The 21,474-nt window shown below is 42.6% G+C and overlaps 1 protein-coding gene across 3 annotated transcripts in view; it reads right to left on the reverse strand.

Moving 5' to 3' along the window:
- Window positions 1–5,777: 5,777 nt before the first annotated feature.
- Window positions 5,778–21,474, reverse strand: part of mib2 (MIB E3 ubiquitin protein ligase 2) — a 46,259-nt gene continuing 30,562 nt past the window's right edge. For all 3 annotated transcript variants that reach the window (XM_069140174.1, XM_069140173.1, XM_069140175.1), the window contains 9 exons: window positions 20,812–20,960; window positions 20,067–20,223; window positions 18,949–19,103; window positions 13,152–13,278; window positions 12,798–13,058; window positions 10,292–10,470; window positions 9,840–10,033; window positions 9,296–9,361; window positions 5,778–8,746 (listed from right to left, as the gene is read on the reverse strand). In XM_069140174.1, the coding sequence (XP_068996275.1) occupies window positions 8,505–8,746; window positions 9,296–9,361; window positions 9,840–10,033; window positions 10,292–10,470; window positions 12,798–13,058; window positions 13,152–13,278; window positions 18,949–19,103; window positions 20,067–20,223; window positions 20,812–20,960 (1,530 nt within the window). In that variant the 3' untranslated portion in view covers window positions 5,778–8,504. The remainder of the gene's footprint in view (window positions 8,747–9,295; window positions 9,362–9,839; window positions 10,034–10,291; window positions 10,471–12,797; window positions 13,059–13,151; window positions 13,279–18,948; window positions 19,104–20,066; window positions 20,224–20,811; window positions 20,961–21,474) is intronic.

The raw sequence follows: 21,474 nt of genomic DNA on the forward strand, positions 1-21,474 counted from the left end.
TGTTTGTTTTACACCTTCATGATAAACTTCCTCATCCTGCTTGTGACAAACAGCTGACTCTTCGTGGACTGAGGATCTGGTTCCAGCTTTGTGCCTGATCTACATGTATCAAACAGATAAAGACAATTCTGCCTTTGAAATGAACAGGAAAAAGAGGCCGAATAATTATCTCCAAAGCTACTATTTATCATTTACTTATTTTGATCAAATGAAAGATTATTTGTGCTATCTGGTTACAATAAACGAGGCAACAAACATCAATAGAACTTCTTTTAAATTACAAGCTTTGTTTCCTTCTCTTTGGCGGCACCTGCGGTGATAAGCAGTAATTGCAGCTATGTTTTTGAACTTGCCTGACGTCAACTCATTTTGACTGTGACAGTTGGCAGTTGACAAGCTCCGCCTACCCTCTCTGGCAGAGCAAATGCTGGGCGATGGAAAGCACGTGACTTTTCCCGGTAATGTCACCACAGACACGCCGTTCATTTCGTAACACTGTGAAGCGAAGGCCGTCACTCGACGGCCACCAGCCTGTGACGCCCCTCTATCCCGCTGCCTCTCTCTTTCGCTGTGTGTTTTGTAGGCGTGGCAGCTGTAGGAGGTCCGTCCCGTTGGTTGCTTGGGAGGGGCCGAGGAGTATAAAACGTCCGTGATTGCTTGCGAGTTGCTTCGTTTACTTTAATAACCACTCTTTTCTTTTCGGATTTGTGTGTGGAGTCTCCCATTTGTTGTCCAGCCTTGAGTCGGGTTGCGACACCCGTGTTTCCTCATTCAGTGATAAATGGCGTCTTAACAGATATTCATCAAAATAAAAGCCTTTGAGATTATTACTTCAAGCCGGTTCACTTACTGGATCTTCCAACCAGATCCCACAGCGTTCCTCAGGCCTTGTTTGATCAGAAATGTGTTCCAGAGGTCAACAAGGATGTTCACGCGCAAACTTACAGCAGCTAGCAGCTTAACCTGTTTTGTTTTTTCACGGTAACCAGGCACATGTACAGTAAACATAGTGAGTGTGAGCCAACCTGAAAAACCTGCCAACAACCTAAAACTGGAATCTGGGGCAGCATGAGACGAGTCAGCCGGTGGGTCCTGCTTCAGGCTACCTCGTGGCTGAATCTCTACCATCATCGTTCTGTGCTTTTACTTTGGGTCGGCCTCCCTGCTGAGGTCAATGAAAGAATCTCCTTTCAATGGTTTTGCTGACAACAAAAGAAATACACGACATCACCAAAATGACCCTGTAAGTATTGATAATGGAGTGTGATCATTACAGGAAGAGCTTGTTTGATGCGAAAACCAAGTCCTGTTGGAGATGTTGAGAAACCATTAAAGGACCAATTCATAGAGTTTCAAACCTCATTTCTATCTATCCGAGGTAGAGATATAATGTGAAGAACAACAACAGTTGTCTCTGGGAAGCAGCTGCAAAATCTGTTGTTCTTACAGCACCACCACCGTCATTTGACATGTAGAGAAGAAACTACAGGCTGACTCAACTGCCTGGGTCGCCATGGGGCGCTCTACAAGCCACTCAAACGCAAAACCTTTTCCTATTTGTTCCTATTGAATCTACTACTCCCAAAACGCAGAGGATGCTGCGGTCAAGGAGTACGTCATGGACAAGGACACATTTTACAGTGAGTATTCACATGTATTCCAGCCAGAGTATACGGCCAATGAAATGCAGTGGTGAAAGGTCGAGGCTGCGGCTGCATTAGTCATGCATGAGGATGTGGCCGGGTGGGGGACCATTCAGCTGCCATGGCTCAAATTATCCTAAATGATCAGTACTTGATGAATAACCACCTCCTTTCCTGTTATTTGCTTTCTGCAAACAATATGGTCCGGCTGCTGATGGTTCCTTTGTTGAGAGGGTGCGACAAGAGGAGGGACTTTGGCAAAGGGAGCCAAAGGATTGAGGCGTTTTACATCAGAGGTCCGCACACAGCGCATCTTGGTACATGTAGGCACCGCTCTGCTCGCTTCAATGGAAAACGTTCACCATCAACACCGAGTGGACGTCCCACACAAAAAGTGGCAAAACTTCCTTTACACGATAAAATCAGTGACACCAACCCACCGCTTTGTCCTGTCAATTAATATGATGCAGTCAGCAGCTTTTAACACCTCACCACCTACCGGCCTCGATTCAAATGTGAGGGAGACAAAAAGCGTGCGATCATCGACTGAATCCTCGACTGACTCAAATATTCAGAAACCGAACAAGAGTGAAGACAAACAACGGACTTGGACCACTTGTTTCAGAAACCTGGTCAGATGTAATGAAGTCGAGGACCGGAGTACCAGGAGGAGGTACGTGTAATGTATTCAACAGAAAGTAGAGCAGGCCTCCGACCATTTGGAAACAGATTTATGAGTAAACCCAGCTGAAGGAAAGAAGCTGGGTCTGTGCTGACAGTGAAGAATTAGTTCTTCACTCATTTTCATGATTTCAACTCGTCTTGGTGTCACAGGAACGTGACCAAATACCGGCAGGCAATTAACATCCCCCAAAAAAAGTTTGACTCCAATCTGTAATATATTTCCACAGTCAATATCCTGTGAAGAAGTCATTTCCTCCTCATTGAACCAATGGTTTCCTGTTTAATGCTGCACGCTGCACTAATTCAGAACCAAAGAGGAAACCTACTTTTTAAATGAGTGCACATGACAGTCTGATATCTGACATATTTAATTCACAATAAAAACAACTAGCAGTTAAACTGGCGGTGCACAAACAGGAGGTTGTGAACAAGTTCACTTTATTTCACACTAACCGAACCGTTGCCTGCTTACAAAGTAAAGCCAACAGCAAGCTAAACCATTGATGCGAGGAGTGATTTCACGCACACACGGCGGTCAGTAAAAGTAAATACAAAGACAATTTAATACAAAATGAAAAATAGAATTAAATAGAGTTGTAAAATACTTACATGCAGGTGAACACCGGGAGACAGCTGGCCTGGCTCTAAGCTAACGGCTGCCAGCGGTAGCGCCACACTTCGTTTTTCAAACATGCCAGTTGTATCTCGTGAAGTAAATAAACCAATTTACCTGAAGGTGGAAGACTTTCCTCACCTGACTGAAGTCCAGGTTTTTTGGCTAAGCAGCAACAGAGGCCGCTCCTGTAACCTGATGTTTCTGTGACTGAGGGATCAAGGTCACATGGGCGGCTGAATGGTGACGTCCTCTATCCGGTGAAAATAAAAGCACAAGTTTCAAAATAAAAGCCCTCTGGCGTTTCATATAAACTGCTGCACAGCCTTATATCGCAGAGGTTTGGAGCAAGCCCTGTTCCACTTGCACTTGTTAGTTTAAGAAGTGCAAAGAAGAAAGTCAGTGTGACCCACAGTGTAACCTAAATATTCTGGTAATGTCTATCTGATCTCAGAATCATCTTCACCGAGTACAACCTTATCTGCTTCTTTTTTTTTTTCTTAATTTCCAGGGTGAGAGGCAGGCTGAGATCTCCTTCACACTGTACATCCATGAACTCACCTGAGATCCGGGGGCAGTTTTGTGAGCAAGTGCGCCCCCTGTAGGAGACATGAGGCAGTAAACTCGCTTTACCAGTTAAATGTGACTTCCTGCTTCACAATGCAGTCCACTGAAGGAAATTGAATGGAGATAAATCACAATGTGTGCATCTGTGTGGTGAAAGTAATCAGGCAAGCAGGTCCAAAAATGGATCAAATGTCAGAAATAAACTCGACAGAAATGCACCCAACATTTTTTATAAGGTCAAACTCATTAAATGCGTTGTTTTCCATAAATATTCCTGCAAGCTGACAATGTGGCTTGTTGCGTAACAGGAAGCAGCTTTTATTAGTGGGATTTTCCACTTGCCACTAGATGGCGCGCTCCCCCCATCATGATCACACGAGCTCTGCTGCTCTGAAATAATAGGAAACGTTTACCTGCAAACACAGCTTTAATAAAAGCTTAGAAAGTACTGGGTTTTCTTTTCAGAGTGCATTTTGATGTCCATCTGTAGCAATGATCTACGGTCAGAGTACACACATTTTATAACGGAGATAAACAATACAGGCGTTAAGAGTTCAAATCAAAGACAGAAAAAGACAGAAAATTCTATATTACACTCTGAATATGTAAAAATGAATAGAAATAGGTAGAACATATTTTTGTAATGACAGTAGAATAAATAACTATTTTTAAATTTAATTTGTCAAAAAAAAACAAGACGAGTACTATATATTCATTAGGCCAGATAAAAATAACAAACCAAAAAAGACAGATTTTACGGAACAACTTTATTCCGAGCAATAATCCAGTGTGAAGAGAGATGTCATTTCATGTCTGAAATATCATTTTTCATCGTTGCCGTGACATTTTCCACCGGAATTTGTCATCTTTAATTATATGTTTAGAGAATTAAAGTGTGTTCAACTACTTTATCTGACTTTAAAGGCTCACACCTTAATGCTTTAGCTCCCGGTTGAATTTATGTGAATGAATAGGACAACCTTGCTGCATTTCTATTTCACCAACACTTCCCTTCCCACCAACATTGGCCCGTGTTTGTGGCAGCAGGCTTTCAATTTCATTTTATGTAACAAGAGAAGCATTAGCTTTGTTTTTAATTAAATTGAAATTAATTGAATCATTAAACCACATCATGTAACTCTATTAGAATTTGTAGGTATATTTTTTTGGGGGGATATAGCGGAAATATAGGCTTATACTTTTACTGTTAAAATATGTGCAGTTACACCAGTGAAAGTTTGTATGTTTTACCAAACTGCATTGACACATACTGCACACTGCAGCCCACCAGTGTTACACTGAAACACAGATGACTTTTTTTTTTTTTAGCTTCTTTTTTAAGCATTGTATCTTTGTGACAATCAGCAACAAAAAAAAAAGAAAAGAAAAGAAATGTGACTGTTATGGCTTCATGGTTGGTCCCCGTGTTCAAGTTGTCATCCCGTCCTCAGAGAGGACGTCACTGCTAAAGCGCTGAGTCATATGCCAAAGCCATCTGAACCGTAAGACAATTAACGACGAAGAGCACACGGAAGCGTTTAACTAGAAATGCTGCTCACATACCAGTCAGCCTAAGTGGGTTACAGTGAACACAACCTGCTCACCTGCTGTTTGCCTCCACGAGGAGAAGCTCGAGTGGGGGATGCGACTTGTGAATGTGAACACGCTGCGAGTCTTTTTTAAACACTTCTCAATCATTTTGATGCCGCTGTGAAGATATTTCAACGAATTATCAGTTAGGTAGCAAACTTTAGCCGGCTGTAACTGACAGTTAAATCACAAAACAAATGTAACACGAACACTTTAAAACCAGAAACGTTGGTTCCAATGAGGTATACCTATTTTGTGAAATAATACCATTTGTGACGTAAGATGAAGTGATTTTAATGCACTAAATCGGTAGCTTGTAGTAACAAGAAAATGCAGCAAAGAAATTGTTGAGGAAATATTTTGTGGCGGCAGCAATAACCTGCCATTCACTCTGGTTTTTCCCACCTGCAGCCTTTGGTGGCTCATTTTAGCCAACGTAAACTAACGTTGGCAAACTTCAGCTCGATCTATTGTCACCGACAATAAGGTCGAGTTCACCGACTGGTCATTTTTCAACGCTGGAGAATCTGTTCAAGGCCAACAAAGCGAGCCAAAAAACATTTCTCGGTTGAAATTGAAATTTCCTGACGTAAAAAGAAATTCCAAATGGCTTCAAAACATAAAATTAAAAAAAAAAAAAAAAATCAATAAATTCAATAAAGCCAAACAAAACTCCACTATTTCCTTAGAAAACAGTTCCATATTTATTGCAAAATATTTTTGTACAGAATACAACTGAAAAAACATCAACAGAGGAGGAATGGACAGTAAGGCCAACATCAGAACTCCAAGAGCTGAACTGTACAAACACCAATAGTAACATTTGCTGCTTTAATAGTATTTTTTTTTATACATAAATTGTTTCCCGCCCTCACAGCGACCTCCTTAACGGGGAGAAAAAAAAAAGAAAAAAAAAAAAATTCAAACATCTTCCCCATTTATCGAAAACATTATTGCCTTTGCCTGTAAACCCATCAACTTAGAACACCAATGGACAATCCTTAAAATGCTGAAACTTCTGTAAGAAACTTGTCCCTTGATTGATAATGTCTCACAAAATATAAATATATATACTTGTAAAAAGCTCCAAACCATAAGGGACTGAATATTTTGGAAGTGAGTGTAGCGTCACCTTTCATTGAGAACACGAGGAGGTTCAGAGCACTACTACTACTAGTTAGAAGGCTAACACCATTAGCTCAACTGCTAACACCAGTAACCGAGTGTGCCGAGAGAACAAGTCTGATTCTAAACAAAATACGAAGTCTGCTTTGAGTTTACTTCACACTGCTGGAATAATTGAACCCTCTCTTGAGCTTGGAGGGGTTTAGCATAGTGCGTCTGGGTTAATTTCGGGCGTGCATGCCCATGCACATCCTCATGCGATTTGGCACTGATGTAAAAGTTCTTTCTCCAACGTAAACCTCGTGGTACATCTCGCGTTCTCCAGCTCCCCCTCTTACATCTTTTTTCTTTACACGTTTAAAAAAAGGCAGAGTGACACAGGATACATTTTTTTTTTTCCCCAACATTCAAATGTACATCTTTAACATTGGCTCTCCCAAAATTTGGGATCTAATGAAGACAAAAAAAAAAAAACTCCTGTCTCTGGAAGTTTATCATAGAAAATAAAAATTAAATTAAGATTAAAATAGATACGATTTTTTTTTTTTTTCTCATATGCATAAGCCCTTCAATAAAACACACCGAAACATTAGAAAGGATGAAGATGATGTACAATCCAGAACTCCAGTGGAGAGAGGGAGGGCTTCTTCTGAAATGACTGAACTACAAAAGGTAGACGTGGAACTACAGATGCAACACGACAAGTTCATGTTTTTGCCCTTCTGTTTCTATATCTTACAATACATCTGGTGGGTAGGAAACAAAACATGAATATCCTCCTTTAAAGTGTGAACCCGCTGCACTCTGGGCTTTTTACACCAGTCAGATGACAGACAGACTGTGGTCTTCAGACGCTAACAGGCAGACCAACACGATGCTTTCTGTCCCAAATCAAACACAGAAATAAAGCTGACTGGTGCTTCCGGGAAGCTTTGAGGACGTTTGTTTGTAGATTTTGGAGGAAAATGTCGGTTTTGTTGCAGCATTTCATCCGCAAACATTCATTTCACTAATGAGAATGGAAATTTGAGTTTCTACTGCATTTCTAAGTCGATACACAACTTCATGACTGGTTACTGATAACCGTTTCTTTGAGTGACCCTCCACTAAAATGATCTCATCCACTATAATGGTGTGTGTGTGTGTGTGTGTGTGTGTGTGTGTGTGTGTGTGTGTGTGTGTGTGTGTGTGTGTGTGTGTGTGTGTGTGTGTGTGTGTGTGTGTGTGTGTGTGTGTGTGTGTGTGTGTGTGTGTGTGTGTGTGTAGCAGGCCTTCTTTAACCCTGTATGGATATCCCAAGTGCTTTCAATGATTTGATACCCTGAGTAGAGGACATAGGCTTGGGGTGAACTTCAGTAGAAACAAAAACATTTTTGCCAAGCAAACACCAACTGAAAAAAGGACATTACTAAGTAATACCACCTCTCACACATAAATAAAAATCTGTACTCATCGGTACATTAAAAACCACAAATGTAACCAGAGAGAAAGAAAACGACGACGACAAATCACCCATGACGACACAGTCATTTTCAGCTTTACAATATGCATATATTCATGCATATATAGTGTGTATTTCCCCTTGCATACAGACAAGTGGTTGGGGACTATATAGAGAGCCTTTAGTTATACCAACTCCCTCTGCAGAGACTAACACTGATTATTAAGAGATTGATACAAATGAGAGCAAACAATTCACAGGACAAGCTGAGGAGCAAGAAGACGAGAACTGATTTCTGTGCAGCCTTGTAAACAGAAGAGGCCAGAAAGCCAGAGAGAATGATGGGTAACAGACATCCACTGAAAGCAGCAAAGATAGGACAGATGACAAGAGGTGGAGGCTGGGTTGGGAGTGAGGAAACTAAGAGGCGGGGGACCATTCCCATCCCCCCCCCCAGCTTTACCGATCAGAGTATTCAAAATGGCAGCATCGCCTCACGACCTCGTCTGATTCCTGTCGGGCTCAGCTGAACATCAGTTCCTCTACTGAAATTAAAGCGATCGACGTGTTCCTGCCTGCGCTGCTCGAGAGGGAAACTACTCAAAATGTAAGAAACAGTAGACTGTCAGCGGCGTATCACAGCGTCTTAGACTAAAGCAACCGATGGGCTGAGTGCGGATTCGATCACGCTGGGTGGGTGCAGGGGGGGTGTGACAGGCAGATATGGGTCATCGGGGTCATCAAAGGTAACAGCTGCCCTCCCTCCCGTCCCCACCCTCACTTTTGTCCAGCCCCCCTCCAGTATCCTCTTTGGATCGTTACGCGCTGAGGAGAGAGAAGCTCAGACGAATAGCTGGATCCGCTCGCGGATGGTCTGCCGGCAGATGGGGCAGGTCTTGAGCGCGGCGCTGCAGTCGATGCAGGAGGCGTGTCCGCACTGGAAGACCAGCTTGATGTGGTTGTCGATGCAGATGGGGCAGGTGATCCGCTCCTCCATCTGCCGGTAGCGAGACTGCAGCTGCTCCAGCAGGTTGTGCTGCTCCGAGTTCTCGGTGCCAGGGCTGCAGTCCACCTCCGTTTGGTCTGCGGAGGGAGGAGGTCATCGCAGAGAGTCAATTTTAGTCACGTCAAGTCATTTTTTTTATGCAAACTGTGCAGTCTTGTGCAAAATGAGACCGTACCGCTGTTCCACTGATAACAAGGTTGGACACTATAGCAACCGAGCAGGGATATAGTATGGAAGTATGGATGGGCCACAGCAAACAGGAGCTTTGATTTATCCTTCAAAACCATGTTTCACGGACACCTCAAGACTTAATCACTCAACTTCAGGGCGACAGTCAGTCGCAACACTAAAAGCTCAACTCAAAACTGGTTTAAAAAGGATGTATACAGTAAAACATTTAGACAGCACATGCACAAAATTAAATACAAGATACAAATATGTTTCCTCTATTTAAAAAAAACAACAACTGAATTAAAAGCTGTTAAATCGCTAATCTGCCCATCAAAAGTTAGACATATAATAATTATAATATATTATAATAAATCCATGAAATAAATATTGTTTTATCTGAAACCTTTCCACTGTATCCTGTTTGCAGAAAATAAGAATAAAATGATTTGTCTTACCTTGTCTAATTTTCTTGGTGATTGTGACCTGGCATTTGATGCATTTCTTCATGCGATGAGCACATTCTGTTTAGACAAAGATCAGGTCAGCCGAGATTTACAAAGGCAAAACAACAACAACAAAATGTACCATCTTATTTAGCAACCCAACACAAAGTGAAGCAAACCGTAGAGAAGAGTTTGTAAAAGATTTTTAAAATGTTAAATTGTTTGGTTTTCTTACAGACCAATTATAAGCTCCTAACAGTGGAGTCTGCCCCCCCCCCCACACACACACACACACACACTGTCACACACAAAATCCTGTTAGGTTTCCAGATCACCAGAGCATCTTCTATATTTAGTGGTTAATGCTGCTGTTTTGAGAACAAAGTTGCGTCTCCTGCCCACCTCTATTACATCACTGATTTTTCCATCAGTATTTTACATTTTGTGGGCCATGTCTCAAACCTGTAGTACCAGTTTTAGTTTTATTGCATGCAACAGCTTCCCTCACTGGGCTACATGTCTGTTTTTGCCCCCCCACCATCTCCTCTCCACCCACCTTCACAGGCCACGCTGTGCTGGCAGGGGCAGAAGAGAACCAGGAGAGCCAGCTCGGAGCAGATGAGGCATTCACTGGGCCCGGGCGGTGTGGGAAGAACCAGGTTGGTCATGGTGTTGGGGGTCGTGTGGACCCGCCGCAGGCTGGCGCTGCTCAAGCCCTGCCCACATGTGATGGCCTGCAGACGCTGCAACCTGACGGACAACACACAGCTTTAACAACACACAAAACCAAGTCCTTTTTTATATATATATACAAAGTGACTCCCACACACCATTACTTATTCCTTAGCAACTGACTTCAGCTCATCTTTAAACTCCCAGTTCATTTGCATATAAAAAGCCACTTTCAAACAGAAACTGTAAACATGGCCTTAGAAATCTTCTCTATGTTGTGAAACAATACCATCCAACGGCTTTATGAATTTCAACCCTCCCTGTGCAAACAACTACCTGTGCTTCTCTGAAAAGCTCTTGATGAGCTGCAGCATGGTGCTGTCTGCCACCAGGTCCAGAGGACTCTTGCCCTTGTGGTTGGCGTAGTTGATGTCGGCACCTTCCTGCGCTAGAAAACAGGCGATAGCTGTGCCAACACTCAGCTCGGTGGTCCCCAGAAGACCCGAAGAGTTCAGCTGTGGATCCACGATGATGATGATGATGATGAAGAGAGGATGCAGAAGACAAGGGAGAAGAAATCAAAGTTTAAAACAATTATTTTACAGACCCTGTTCTACAAACATACTCTCGATAAAGCCGAGGCCCGATCTCCGCGTAAATGGTGGAAGTTGAGTATAATTTAAAGACTTGGTTGAGGACACGTGTGAATTTGAGCGCAACAGAAGGTAACTGAGGTAAAAACGAGCACAATCCAGTTCAGGCTGACACATAAACCCTCATCTAATCAGCACAGAACAACTCCTCCAATAACTCCTCTGCTGACAGTGGCCAAAGTAGCCACAAGCACTCAGATCTAGCCACCTTCATGGCTGTGTGCGTGTGCATGTGTCGGCTTGGCAGGAGGCCATGATGCTGAGTGGAGCTGCAGTGTTTGCAGTCATGTACACCAGAAAGGACATTCGCCATTGGAACAATGATACCGACACCGACGGAGGGAACGATATCTGGAGTGCTCGTATAGAAAGTGCTGCTTAAACGGAAGAGCAGAGGCCTCTTAATGAGAAATATTAAACTTGTTCCTGTGAGTTAATGGCTCCCTGAACGCATGCAGGAGATTAAATGACACGCTGTGACTTCAGTATTCTGAAATTCATCACCCGGTGGGTACAATTACAACATTAACACCTGCTGAACAAATCCTTCAGCGGGCATTTAAAGCGTCTTTAATCAATATCTTCATTGATTAATAATGAGTCATATGACTATGTATCATGTGAAAGGTGTTACTAATCATGAATCCACTGAGAATTATCACCCGTCTCGGCATTTCTCAGAATTTTGCATCTTTTGGCTCGTTGTTTTGGATTTACCGAAACAATGAGCTGAAAGACGCTAAACAGCTGTACTATTTTGATTCAGTCTTGCTGAGATCTTTAGCATTGTTCAGAAGCAGCAGGCAAATCTTTTCAGCAAAAAAAATCTCTGATAAACCAACACTACATGTACAGATGAATTTAAGATGACCCGGTTACATAGTGGAGCAGATAGCAGGAGGAGGAGACCAAATACAGAATTAAAACAAGAGGGACTCTTAGACTTTTGTACCAGGTTGCTTAAAACAAAACTCACTAATGACTTTATAAGGTGCAATGTCAGTGCTGTGCTCCCAAGAGATGAAAAAAAAAATCAGTTTAATATGACTAAACTGCAGTAAATAGTGACGTGCAGATTCCAGCTTTATACAACAACCTCATGAGTTTCTGTCTCTGCTAACAGTAGCGCTCCTTTTCTTCCAATAACATCTGTGCTTCTGAGGATGAATAAAGCCGCACGACTTCTTTAAGATTTCTCAGATAAATGAGTGCAGTCCTCTCCAAGTCTTTGACATCATGATTAAGACGTCCTCTGGGGCGAAAATGACGCGGTGTTTTTACACCGTATATTTATCACGGACATCTTAAGCAGAACTCAATCTTTGCCAAATCTATATCTCGCTTCAGAAAGTGGACCCTCTTCACTTCTCAACCCTTCAACACTTATTCGCTCCCTTTATTACACCATCAAATTCAGTCTCTTGCCAGTATTTTGTGATGAGATTGAATTCAAAAGCAAGGAAATCTTTATATCTTTGAAAATAAATGTCCTAAATTCTGAGGATGAATTGCTCAAATTCATGTAGCTCTTCAGCTCTAAAATACCTTTTTCAAGTTCTCTGCTTTTGTCCAAAGAAGCCACACACTGCTTTAATTTATATACAGTCGCACTTCTACCTTATTACTTTCTCCTCAGCTAACCCCTCTCTCTCGCCTTGTTTACACAATAAACCAGAGTCCTTTGTCCTCAGTTAAGACTCACTTTAAAGCCGTGTCATCTGACTTCCTTTCCCTCCTCTTCCCTTTCAGCCAAGGTTTACCTGGTAAAGCCAACTAACTCCCTTATCTTCAATTAACGCACAGGAAACATTCATTGCCTCAGGCTGTGTTTACCATCCTGTCCTTTGCCCTCCTTCGTCAGTCTTTATTTACCTCACTACGACACGTATTTACCTCCTTAAGACCACATTAATCCGTCTTCCAGACATCAGAGTACATTTAGCATGGGTATTAATTTACCACCTTATTCAGTCTATATTTACTCCCCTTCTAATCTTTCTGTGTACTCTTCCTTTAGAAACCATCTCTTTTCTCTATATTTACCCTCCTGCCAGTTTCTATTTAGCCATAATGTCATCCTGTCTTCCCATTTTGTTGTGATGTTAATGGCCTAATAGGTCTTTCAATAATTCTTTAAACTGACAAGTAAGTAAGTTCATCACTTTGCAACCCCCCCCTTCAGTTCTCACCCGGCAGTAGAGCGACGTGGCGGGGCACCCCTCGCTGCTCTCCTCGGTGCTGCTGGTTCCTACGGTGGGGCTGAGCACGACGTTGGCCAGCTGCGGGCGGAGGAGGGCCACGTGCATGGCCGTGTCGCCGTCCTCGTCCTCCATGTTGACGTCTGCGCCCTCGGCCACCAGCAGCTGCACCAGCTCGGTGTGGCCCTGCGTCACGGCCAGCTGCAGCGGCGTCTGGTTGCGGTTGTTGCGGATGTTGATGTCGCAGCGACCCTGCGGAAGAGGCGGGAGAAGCAGAACTGTAAAAACCGCTGGTTGTGTCGCAGTAGTAAAGGAAAGACGTGGGGGATTTGCTCCTGCTCTCACCTCCTTGACGAGGATCTCGGCGACATCCCTGTGGTTGTTGAGGGCAGCCAGATGCAGCGCTGAGAAGCCGTCGTCCTTCTTAACGTCCACCAGCTGCCGCGCTCTGGCCAGGATCTTCTCGGTGGCCCTGCAGCCAGGACAAACAATACGAGACTCAATCAGCCACAACACTCCTCGTGGCTCATGGCTCAAATTAAGGACAGTTATATCTGCAACAGTTGCGCCCAAGCTTTTTACCCAATCAAACACTTAAATCAGAGGGGAAAAACATACCCTTTCAGACCTTCAATGTCTCAATAAGCATTTTTTTTTTGGAAGTGCCAAACAATATTTTGTGATTGCGTATGATAGTTTTTAAGTTTACTGGCAAAATTACATATTTTTCCTGACATGAACCTGACCAACTACTACAGACTGCCGACTATAACATGCACAAAGCACGAGGCCCACAGAAGAGAAGGCTCGTATTATCCTGTGTCTCCTGTGGATTTGACGTGAGCTCGGACGGAGACGGAGCTGTTAAAAAAGCATCTGACAGCAAAGCTCGCCACCACATTCAGTATTCAACCATTCAACCACATGGACAGAACATCACAAACATCACAATCAGCACCTCGCAGCTCAACACGCAACACAACTGATGCTCCATTCTTTCAAGGTCGCAGGTTTAAACCGTCCTCATCGGCGTCCATTTTGTCAGATGACAGCGTGTTATTTTGAGCGTGAGGGTTAACGAGGAAGAAGAAGTTGAGTTGCAGTGAAGTGTGACTATTAGAACTTGTTGTCGTGCTTCGTGCAGCGGGCGGATGCTGCAGTGCGAGGCTGCGCTGCGCTGCACTGCTCGACTTGTCCCTCTGCTCCGGAGCCGAGTCTGCTTTATGATGTGTGAAATTGAAGCTGACAGCCTTCGCCAGGCGCCCAGGAAGCTGGCATGTCACCGCCGAGGCTCGGATGTGACGTGAACCAAACTTTCTCTGGATGTTCGGTTCATTTTCATGTAAGCTCTGCTGGACTTTCACTGGGCGGAAACTCTGGTGCTGTTGAACATATTGGTCTTTTTTTTTTTTTCCTACAGAAAACCATCAAAATGAAGCACACTGATGGACAGCACACAAGGGATTCGTACCGTTATACAAATACAACTAGATTCAATAATTCATAAACAATCCAGCAACAAAAAGCCAAATACTATATAACAAAACACAGCCAGTAAAGAAGCGGTTAATATGAGCAAGAACACATTAACAGATACAGATAACAATTGCGACTTGACAAAATTCTTACTTAGACTGTATGTAAAAATCTCTCTTCCAAGAACGTACATCGCATTGATTTGAATCTCTCTTTACAGCAACTAAAAACCTTTTTTTCCAGACTTTTTTCTTAATAATTTCTTTATAATAGCTGACCTGATAACCGAGTGATCAGAGTGCATACTATGTGAGTACCTACGTCCCTGGCTCTGGTTCTGGTGTCCCAGGCCAGGCAGACCTTTGCTGCATGTTATTACCCTTCTCTCTTCATCATTATTTCCAGTCTCTCTCACACAGTCACTATGAAATATAGGCAAAAATGACCAAAAATAAAATCTTAAAAAATAACAATTACATTGTTTATTGCAACTGGCATGCCTGCGTGTCTGCACGTCGTGATTTATATTCTTGCTGCAAAGCATTTGCACAAACTACTAGACCGCAATATATTGTCTACCTTTTATTTTTAGTTGCAAAATATACAAAAAAAACACACAAAAAAAATCGTTCTACTTTAAATAAAAACATTCCAACACAGATGACTGTCCTGCTTTCTTTACCCGGGACGTTGTTGTAACATACTGGTGGCTGACCTGCAGCTATTTTTGCATCAGGGTAACGGGGACGGTTTTAATTATGAAAACATATTACGGCATTGACAGGCTAATTAGCAGCACACTGTAGATACATTTTAAAGGCATCACTGAGGTCTTGACAGGCGGCTTTGTTGCATGTGTGGTCACGTATGACTGGGATCGCCTCTGTGTTTTAAAGGATTAAGGCTGTTCGGGGGACGCTGTGTTAGAGGTCATTGGTACCTGCAATGCAGCTGTGTGTCTGCATGTCTGTGGCTGAGGTACTGAGAGAAGGGCCTGCATGCTTTCGAGTCGGCTCCAGACCACCTCGTCCTCTCACTTCTGAAGCAGCCTCTCAGACTGAATAACAGCCGTGTTCGTTGCGTGTCACCTTCGTACCCGCCGTGCCCCACAACTCTCTGCATTAATTCCATAATCGTTACTCCTGTGTGTTCATGAATATTCAGACCTGAGCTGGCGTTTTCAGGCAGTTTTGTACAAACATGCCTGCACACGGAACAGCCGGAGGGCATCTCTGGCACACTCGTAATGACTTTCCAGGGGACTGAAGTCATCAGTTGGTTATTTTCGGGAGTTTGCATCACTCTTGTTTGTAACTTGCTTCTTGATCAAAGCTTGATAAAAGCAGAAGGAAATGCACAATGTGCAAGAATAAGCTGTTGGACTCTTAATTAAAATAAAAGATTTTGATTTCATGTACTATTTAGCTATGAGAGTGAGTATGCAGCGTAATCCAGCTGTCTCAGCCAGTTTACACTGCACACTGGAAGAAGGGGGTTTGAAGAAAAACGAGACAAGGAGGAACTGTTGAGGAACAAAAGGGATCTGGTGACAGTGAGGAGAAAACAATGATGCTACGAGGAGCTAAAATTGCAGGAAAAGAGGAAGAAATCCAGCCAAGTCATCTTTCTTTTTTGAGTAAATAAATTAACCACATTAACCATCCTGTACATTGACTCGCCTCTTCTGTCAAACTAAAAGCACCAGAAGAAATCTGGCTACATGCCTTGTTTCTTTTCTTTCCCAGGACTGTTTGTGAACTTGGCCTCTAGCCCCCTTTTTCCATTTCCTCACAATAAATAAATACTCTAATAAACAAAACATTCTTGTCTTTCTGTCACAAAGAACAGGGCCACAGCTGCTCTCAGGATCTCATCATGGATGCTCTTTACTTTTGAAGATAAAGACAGTGAAACAGTTTATGGTCATGGTAAATCAAATTGGGGATTCTCAGCAAAACATAGTGAGGAAATAAACATTTAAAAAAAGAAAACAGAATTTATCTTTAATTTACTCCACAGAGTTTAAAGCTTCAATCCAATGCCTGAGTACCTTTAACCTTGGTATTACAACTCCCACTTCAGCTACAACAAACTGGAGCTACATAGAAAAAAACACAGTGATTGGAATGTATCAATGTGCCTTTGGCCTGCTGATGATATATGGTGAGCCGAGTTGATCCTGAACGCTGTAAATACTGCGTCTCTACTTTTGGTGCAGCTGCTGATGTCAGGTTAAATGAATGCTGGGGAGCGCAGCCTAAACTCCCAGAACTGCACATATGACACTTGCCAGAACAGATCAGACATTTATTAAATGACTGTCCACCGCGGCCTCTGCTCCTTTTCCTCTCTCGCCTGCAGTTATTGCCTGCCAACTGTCTTTTTTCTTTCTTTCTTTCCCACTGCTCAGTCGACGTTTGTTCACAAATTGCACTCATGTACAGGGCTGTTCTGAGATGACATTTTTTGTATGATCAGCAGGGGCCTGCTTGTTGGGAATGTGGGTCACTGGGAGGTGAAGTTTGGAGGTCAGAATTTGGTACTTTAAGGCTTTTCTTTGATTTGTTTCCTACTTAACAGACTTGCAAAAAAAAGGTGGTGGAGATTCTGAGGGGAAATACGGTAATGTTTTTTTCTGATGACAATAACAAGGCTACCAGTCTTTGGAATATACATTTCCAGTATATTTTCCATCAAATTACATAAAAAACACTTTTGAAGTCTCTAATTGAAACCTTGAATGAAGTTGCATTGCTTCAGGGAGGAAATTTATAGTGATGCTGATGTTTTTAATTCTTACTTCCTGTCTTTTGTGGCACCTCTTTAAAAAGCGCCAGGGACAATTTTCCATTACATGGTTGTGTTATAATTTGGGAGGGAAAGTTCATGAGAGGTCGTAAAAGGCCCAGAGCGAAGAGGCAGGAAGCTCAACGTGGTCGGGCAGACTGGGTGAACTGAGGGAAACATCAACTCTTCAGAAGTCACTAAAGAGACATACAATCCTGCTCATCTTCTACTCCTATGTTCTTGATCTCGATCCACCTCCCTCTGACTTGTTTAAAGTGATTGACTGAACCGGAAACATCTCAGTTCAGATTTTCACTTGACTAAAAAAGGATTTATTTAAATATGATGTGATAAATCACCTGTTAAAGGTGTTTTTGAAGCATTTTACAGTAATGAATCAATTGATCTAATAAAAAATAATGCAAAAAAAAAATGATATTACAGATCACAACAACTCTGGTTAGCTGCAGAAATGCATGCATTAAATTTAGTCTGAGCAAAGGATCTGATGTTGCACCATGTAAGTAGCCTTTGAATATCTAATCTATGGAGAAAGTGCACAATTGCTTTAAAGACATTATAAAAGTATAAATCCTATAATTATTATACATTAGATTGAGACTTTAAATTCAGCAGTTAAATGATTTAAAACAGGCAGAGAACTCCTGAAAACTGTGATAAACTCTGAAGAGGAGAACCATGACCGTTCACTTTTGGCACACTCTCTCTATATTTCCAGGCTATTCGAAGTGTGTGGGAGCCGATGTGATGCAACACGGACAGAGGAGGACACAGGCTCACCAAAAAGGAGCGCGCCATAACAGTTGTGTTATGCCTGGCTGAAACCTTATCGTTGTGGGAACACTCGGTTATCTGCTGCGTTTTCTGCCTGCCTGCTCGCCGCCACGTCGAGGCTCTGCTTGTGATTAAGAACCTTCAGTGTCAAGCAGCTGAGAACCAACACAGACAGAAGACAATGGAGCCTTTGTGACAGATGTCAGTGAGGCATCTTTGATGTTTGGCCTCAGGCACCTCGGTGAGAGTAAAACGGCTGAGTTGATCTTTCACCAGCTTCTTATTGGTGTCACTTTTAGACACTTAGTTCCAGTGAAGGATAAAAAACAACTCAGAGAACTTTTCTGGAAGAACTAGGTCAAAAGTTATGATATTTTCATAAAAATAAGTGCAGTTAAACAGCAGTGACACAACAGTCGAGTAATGAAGGCTTTTATAATTGCTGATATAAGCAAGTCTTTCCCAGGAAACAAAAATGTCTGCCACACTGTTTAGCATTTGTTTGGATTTTAGGAATTTTTGCCCACTCATGAATCCCGAATCTGCATTGCTGAAAAATGACGACAGCGAATGTAGTCTGGAAAAAATTTGGAGGATGAGAGACACGATGCAAAAGTAAACGTTGATGCATTTTTTATTTTATTTTTTTGCCTGATACTGACTGTCAGCCTGCTGACAGCAGCAGAAGCTGTGTGGGAGATGAGCTCTCTATCTGTAACGGATAGCGTTGAGAGTTGACCTTTGAATACTCAACTGAACCCACAGGAGAGGTTCCTGCGCACACACACACACACACACACACACACACATACATACACGCACACTCGCGCACGCGCGCGCGCACACACACATACACACAACCATCATTTCCAATGTTCACATCAGATGCAAGCATTTAAACTACCAAGACACTGAGCAGACTGTAAGGAATGGAAATGACACATGATATTGTTCTGCAGATGGAATAATTTGGTGCACATTCAGAGACTGCACATCTGGAAACTATGGCTATACCTGGGTCACTTCACAGTGTCCTAATAATCAAACCCACCTATATCAAGACTCCAAACTAATGTTTACTCACAGTTTGTTTCCTTTAAGGGCAGCATGATGTAGCAGGTTGAAGCCTCTGTGGTTCTGCTGGGTAAAGTCGATGTTGGGCACCAAAACCAGGATCTCGATGATATTGCGGAAATCTTTAGCGATGGCGTCGTGGAGCGGCGTGTCTCCGTATGAATCCTGGTGATGGTGTGGGGGGGACAGACATGTAACCCGGTGAGTGAAGCTGTTGCATGCAATGCAACTAAAACTGGTACTACAGGTTTGAGACATGGCCCACAAAATGTAAAATACTGATGGAAAAATCATAGTGACGTAATAGAGGTGGGCAGGAAATGCAACTTTGTTCTCAAAACAGCAGCATTAACCACTAAATATAGAAGATGCTCTGGTGATCTGGAAACCTAACAGGATTTTGTTTACTAGAATTTACAGTATTGTAACTTGGTCTCAATCCATTTGCCTCTTTATATTAAAATACACAAGCAAATTCTGGGCTGGCATGTTTGTAGCTGAGTAGCCACACTATTCAAGCAGAAACCAATGAGTTAGTTAGTGAGTTGTGGGCATGGTTGCAGGCGTGTTAGACCATCTGAAAAATCCCCTAAAAGAAGCACTAAATTCCCTTAATGAGGCTGAGGGCTGAGACGGAGCAGGGTCACAGCCAAATACCATAATTGTTTGAATTTGTGTCACAACTGCTTGAAAGGGCAATGTGGGACTTGCTTATGACGTGTGTATGGAAATGACTGACAGCCAGAGAAGCTTACTTATTGGCTACCCAGGCACTCACTCAGTGGTTGACCAACTTTCATTGGTCAGTCGCTTAATGAGCTCAGTCTGTGTACTCTCCTGATGATGATGAACCCAGAGGGGCATGATAAGAATTTTAAAGCCATTCACTCAATTGCTTTTAAAAAGACATTCTTGGGAGAAAACAGTAACGTGACTGATTGTTGTGAATTATGTTGCACAAGCAGTTCAAGAAGTATAGTTTCTGTGGATTTTGGACTTGACTTGTTTTTTCACAGTTAAGAATGAACTCGTCCAGTTGATATTAAAATGAAATATTGAGTGGAAAATGATCAAAACAACAACAACAATATCACAGGCTTATTCATTAAGCCCTCTCCACCCTCTCACCTGCAGGTTGACATCAGCCGAATGTTCGGTCAGCACCCGCACCACGTCAGTGAAGCCCTTGTTGACAGCGATGTGGAGCGCCGTGCACATGGAGTTGTTCAGGAGGTTAACATTTGCCCCCTTGCTCAACAGCAGCCGTGCGATCTCTGCCTGATTTCTAAACCAGAAAAATAGACACAAGCACATTAATCCTCAATTTGCTTAATTTTTGTTGATTAAAACTGTCCAAAGCATGCTGTGAATTATATCTATTTAAAGAAATATATTTTAAAAAAACCTGAATTAATTCCAGGGGCTACACAAAACTCATTGGTTTTTGCCCAACTTAGACAAATATCCTTCTTAAACCTTGCCATTTTGTTTACATATTGAATACATGCATACATGTAAAACTGATTTTTTTTTTTTTACTTTTTTTTTTTTAATCTCGGAATAGATTTGATGAAATGCCAACATGCTGAGCCTGAGAAGATGTGGTGGACTTATTACGTTAATGCAGCCACTTCTGTGAACAGATTATCACATTACAAGGAAAGAGACAAGCCAGAGCTCTTCTGTACACCTGTCAGTCACAAGATTTTTCCACCCGGCAAAGCCGCTCATGTAGCGGACTCCAGCACTGTGTGTCTTATCCGTTTCTCCTTTGCGTATGCTAAAATCCCTAAACGTGTGTGTGTGTGTGTGTGTGTGTGTGTGTGTGTGTGTGCGTGCGTGCGTGCGTGCGTGCGTGCGTGTTACTCCTTACCCGAAGGCAGTGTAGTGCAAAGCTGCGTCTCCATCCTCATCCTTGACTTCGATGGAGCTGTTGGCCTGCAGCAGGGCCTTCACCACCTCCATGTGGCCTTGGTGAGCACCGACCTGCAGCGCAGTCTTGCCCTGGTTCTTGATATCCACCTGCCAGGAGTACAGACATCGGTGAAGATTCATCAGAGGTGGAAGTGACCTGGACGCTAACAGAGCTGAGGAAAGTCTGGCCGGAAATAATCTGCGCATGAGAAGCAACCACGGTTGTCCTACACTCGGTACACGTAATCTCATTAAGTAGTGAAGTCATCACAGAGTGGAACTGCAGTCTCCTGAACACAAACAAATAAACACGTGTATTGTGCTCCAATTTCATCATGACATGGCTTTTTTTTTTTCTCCGATTAAAAGAAATACACACTTATACATACTTTTGTTTATTTCAATTTGAATAGTTTAAGACAGTCACATGCAGTGAAAGATCATGTTAAATACAACGCTTAAATTGCAAGGATTCAAAAGTATTTGGGCAGTTGGCCACGGTTTTGGCTGCTGTGTCATTTTAGAGTTGGTTCATGCTCAGAGGAGCCCACATGTGGCTGAGAGTTCACTAAGAGTTACCATTTAAAAGAACACCAAAGAAGATAACGATTCCTTTCAGAGA

Source organism: Embiotoca jacksoni, unplaced genomic scaffold (assembly GCF_022577435.1).
Source record: "Embiotoca jacksoni isolate LCO1_2020_lvr unplaced genomic scaffold, fEmbJac1.0.p SCAF_9, whole genome shotgun sequence".
Lineage (NCBI taxonomy): Eukaryota > Metazoa > Chordata > Actinopteri > Embiotocidae > Embiotoca > Embiotoca jacksoni.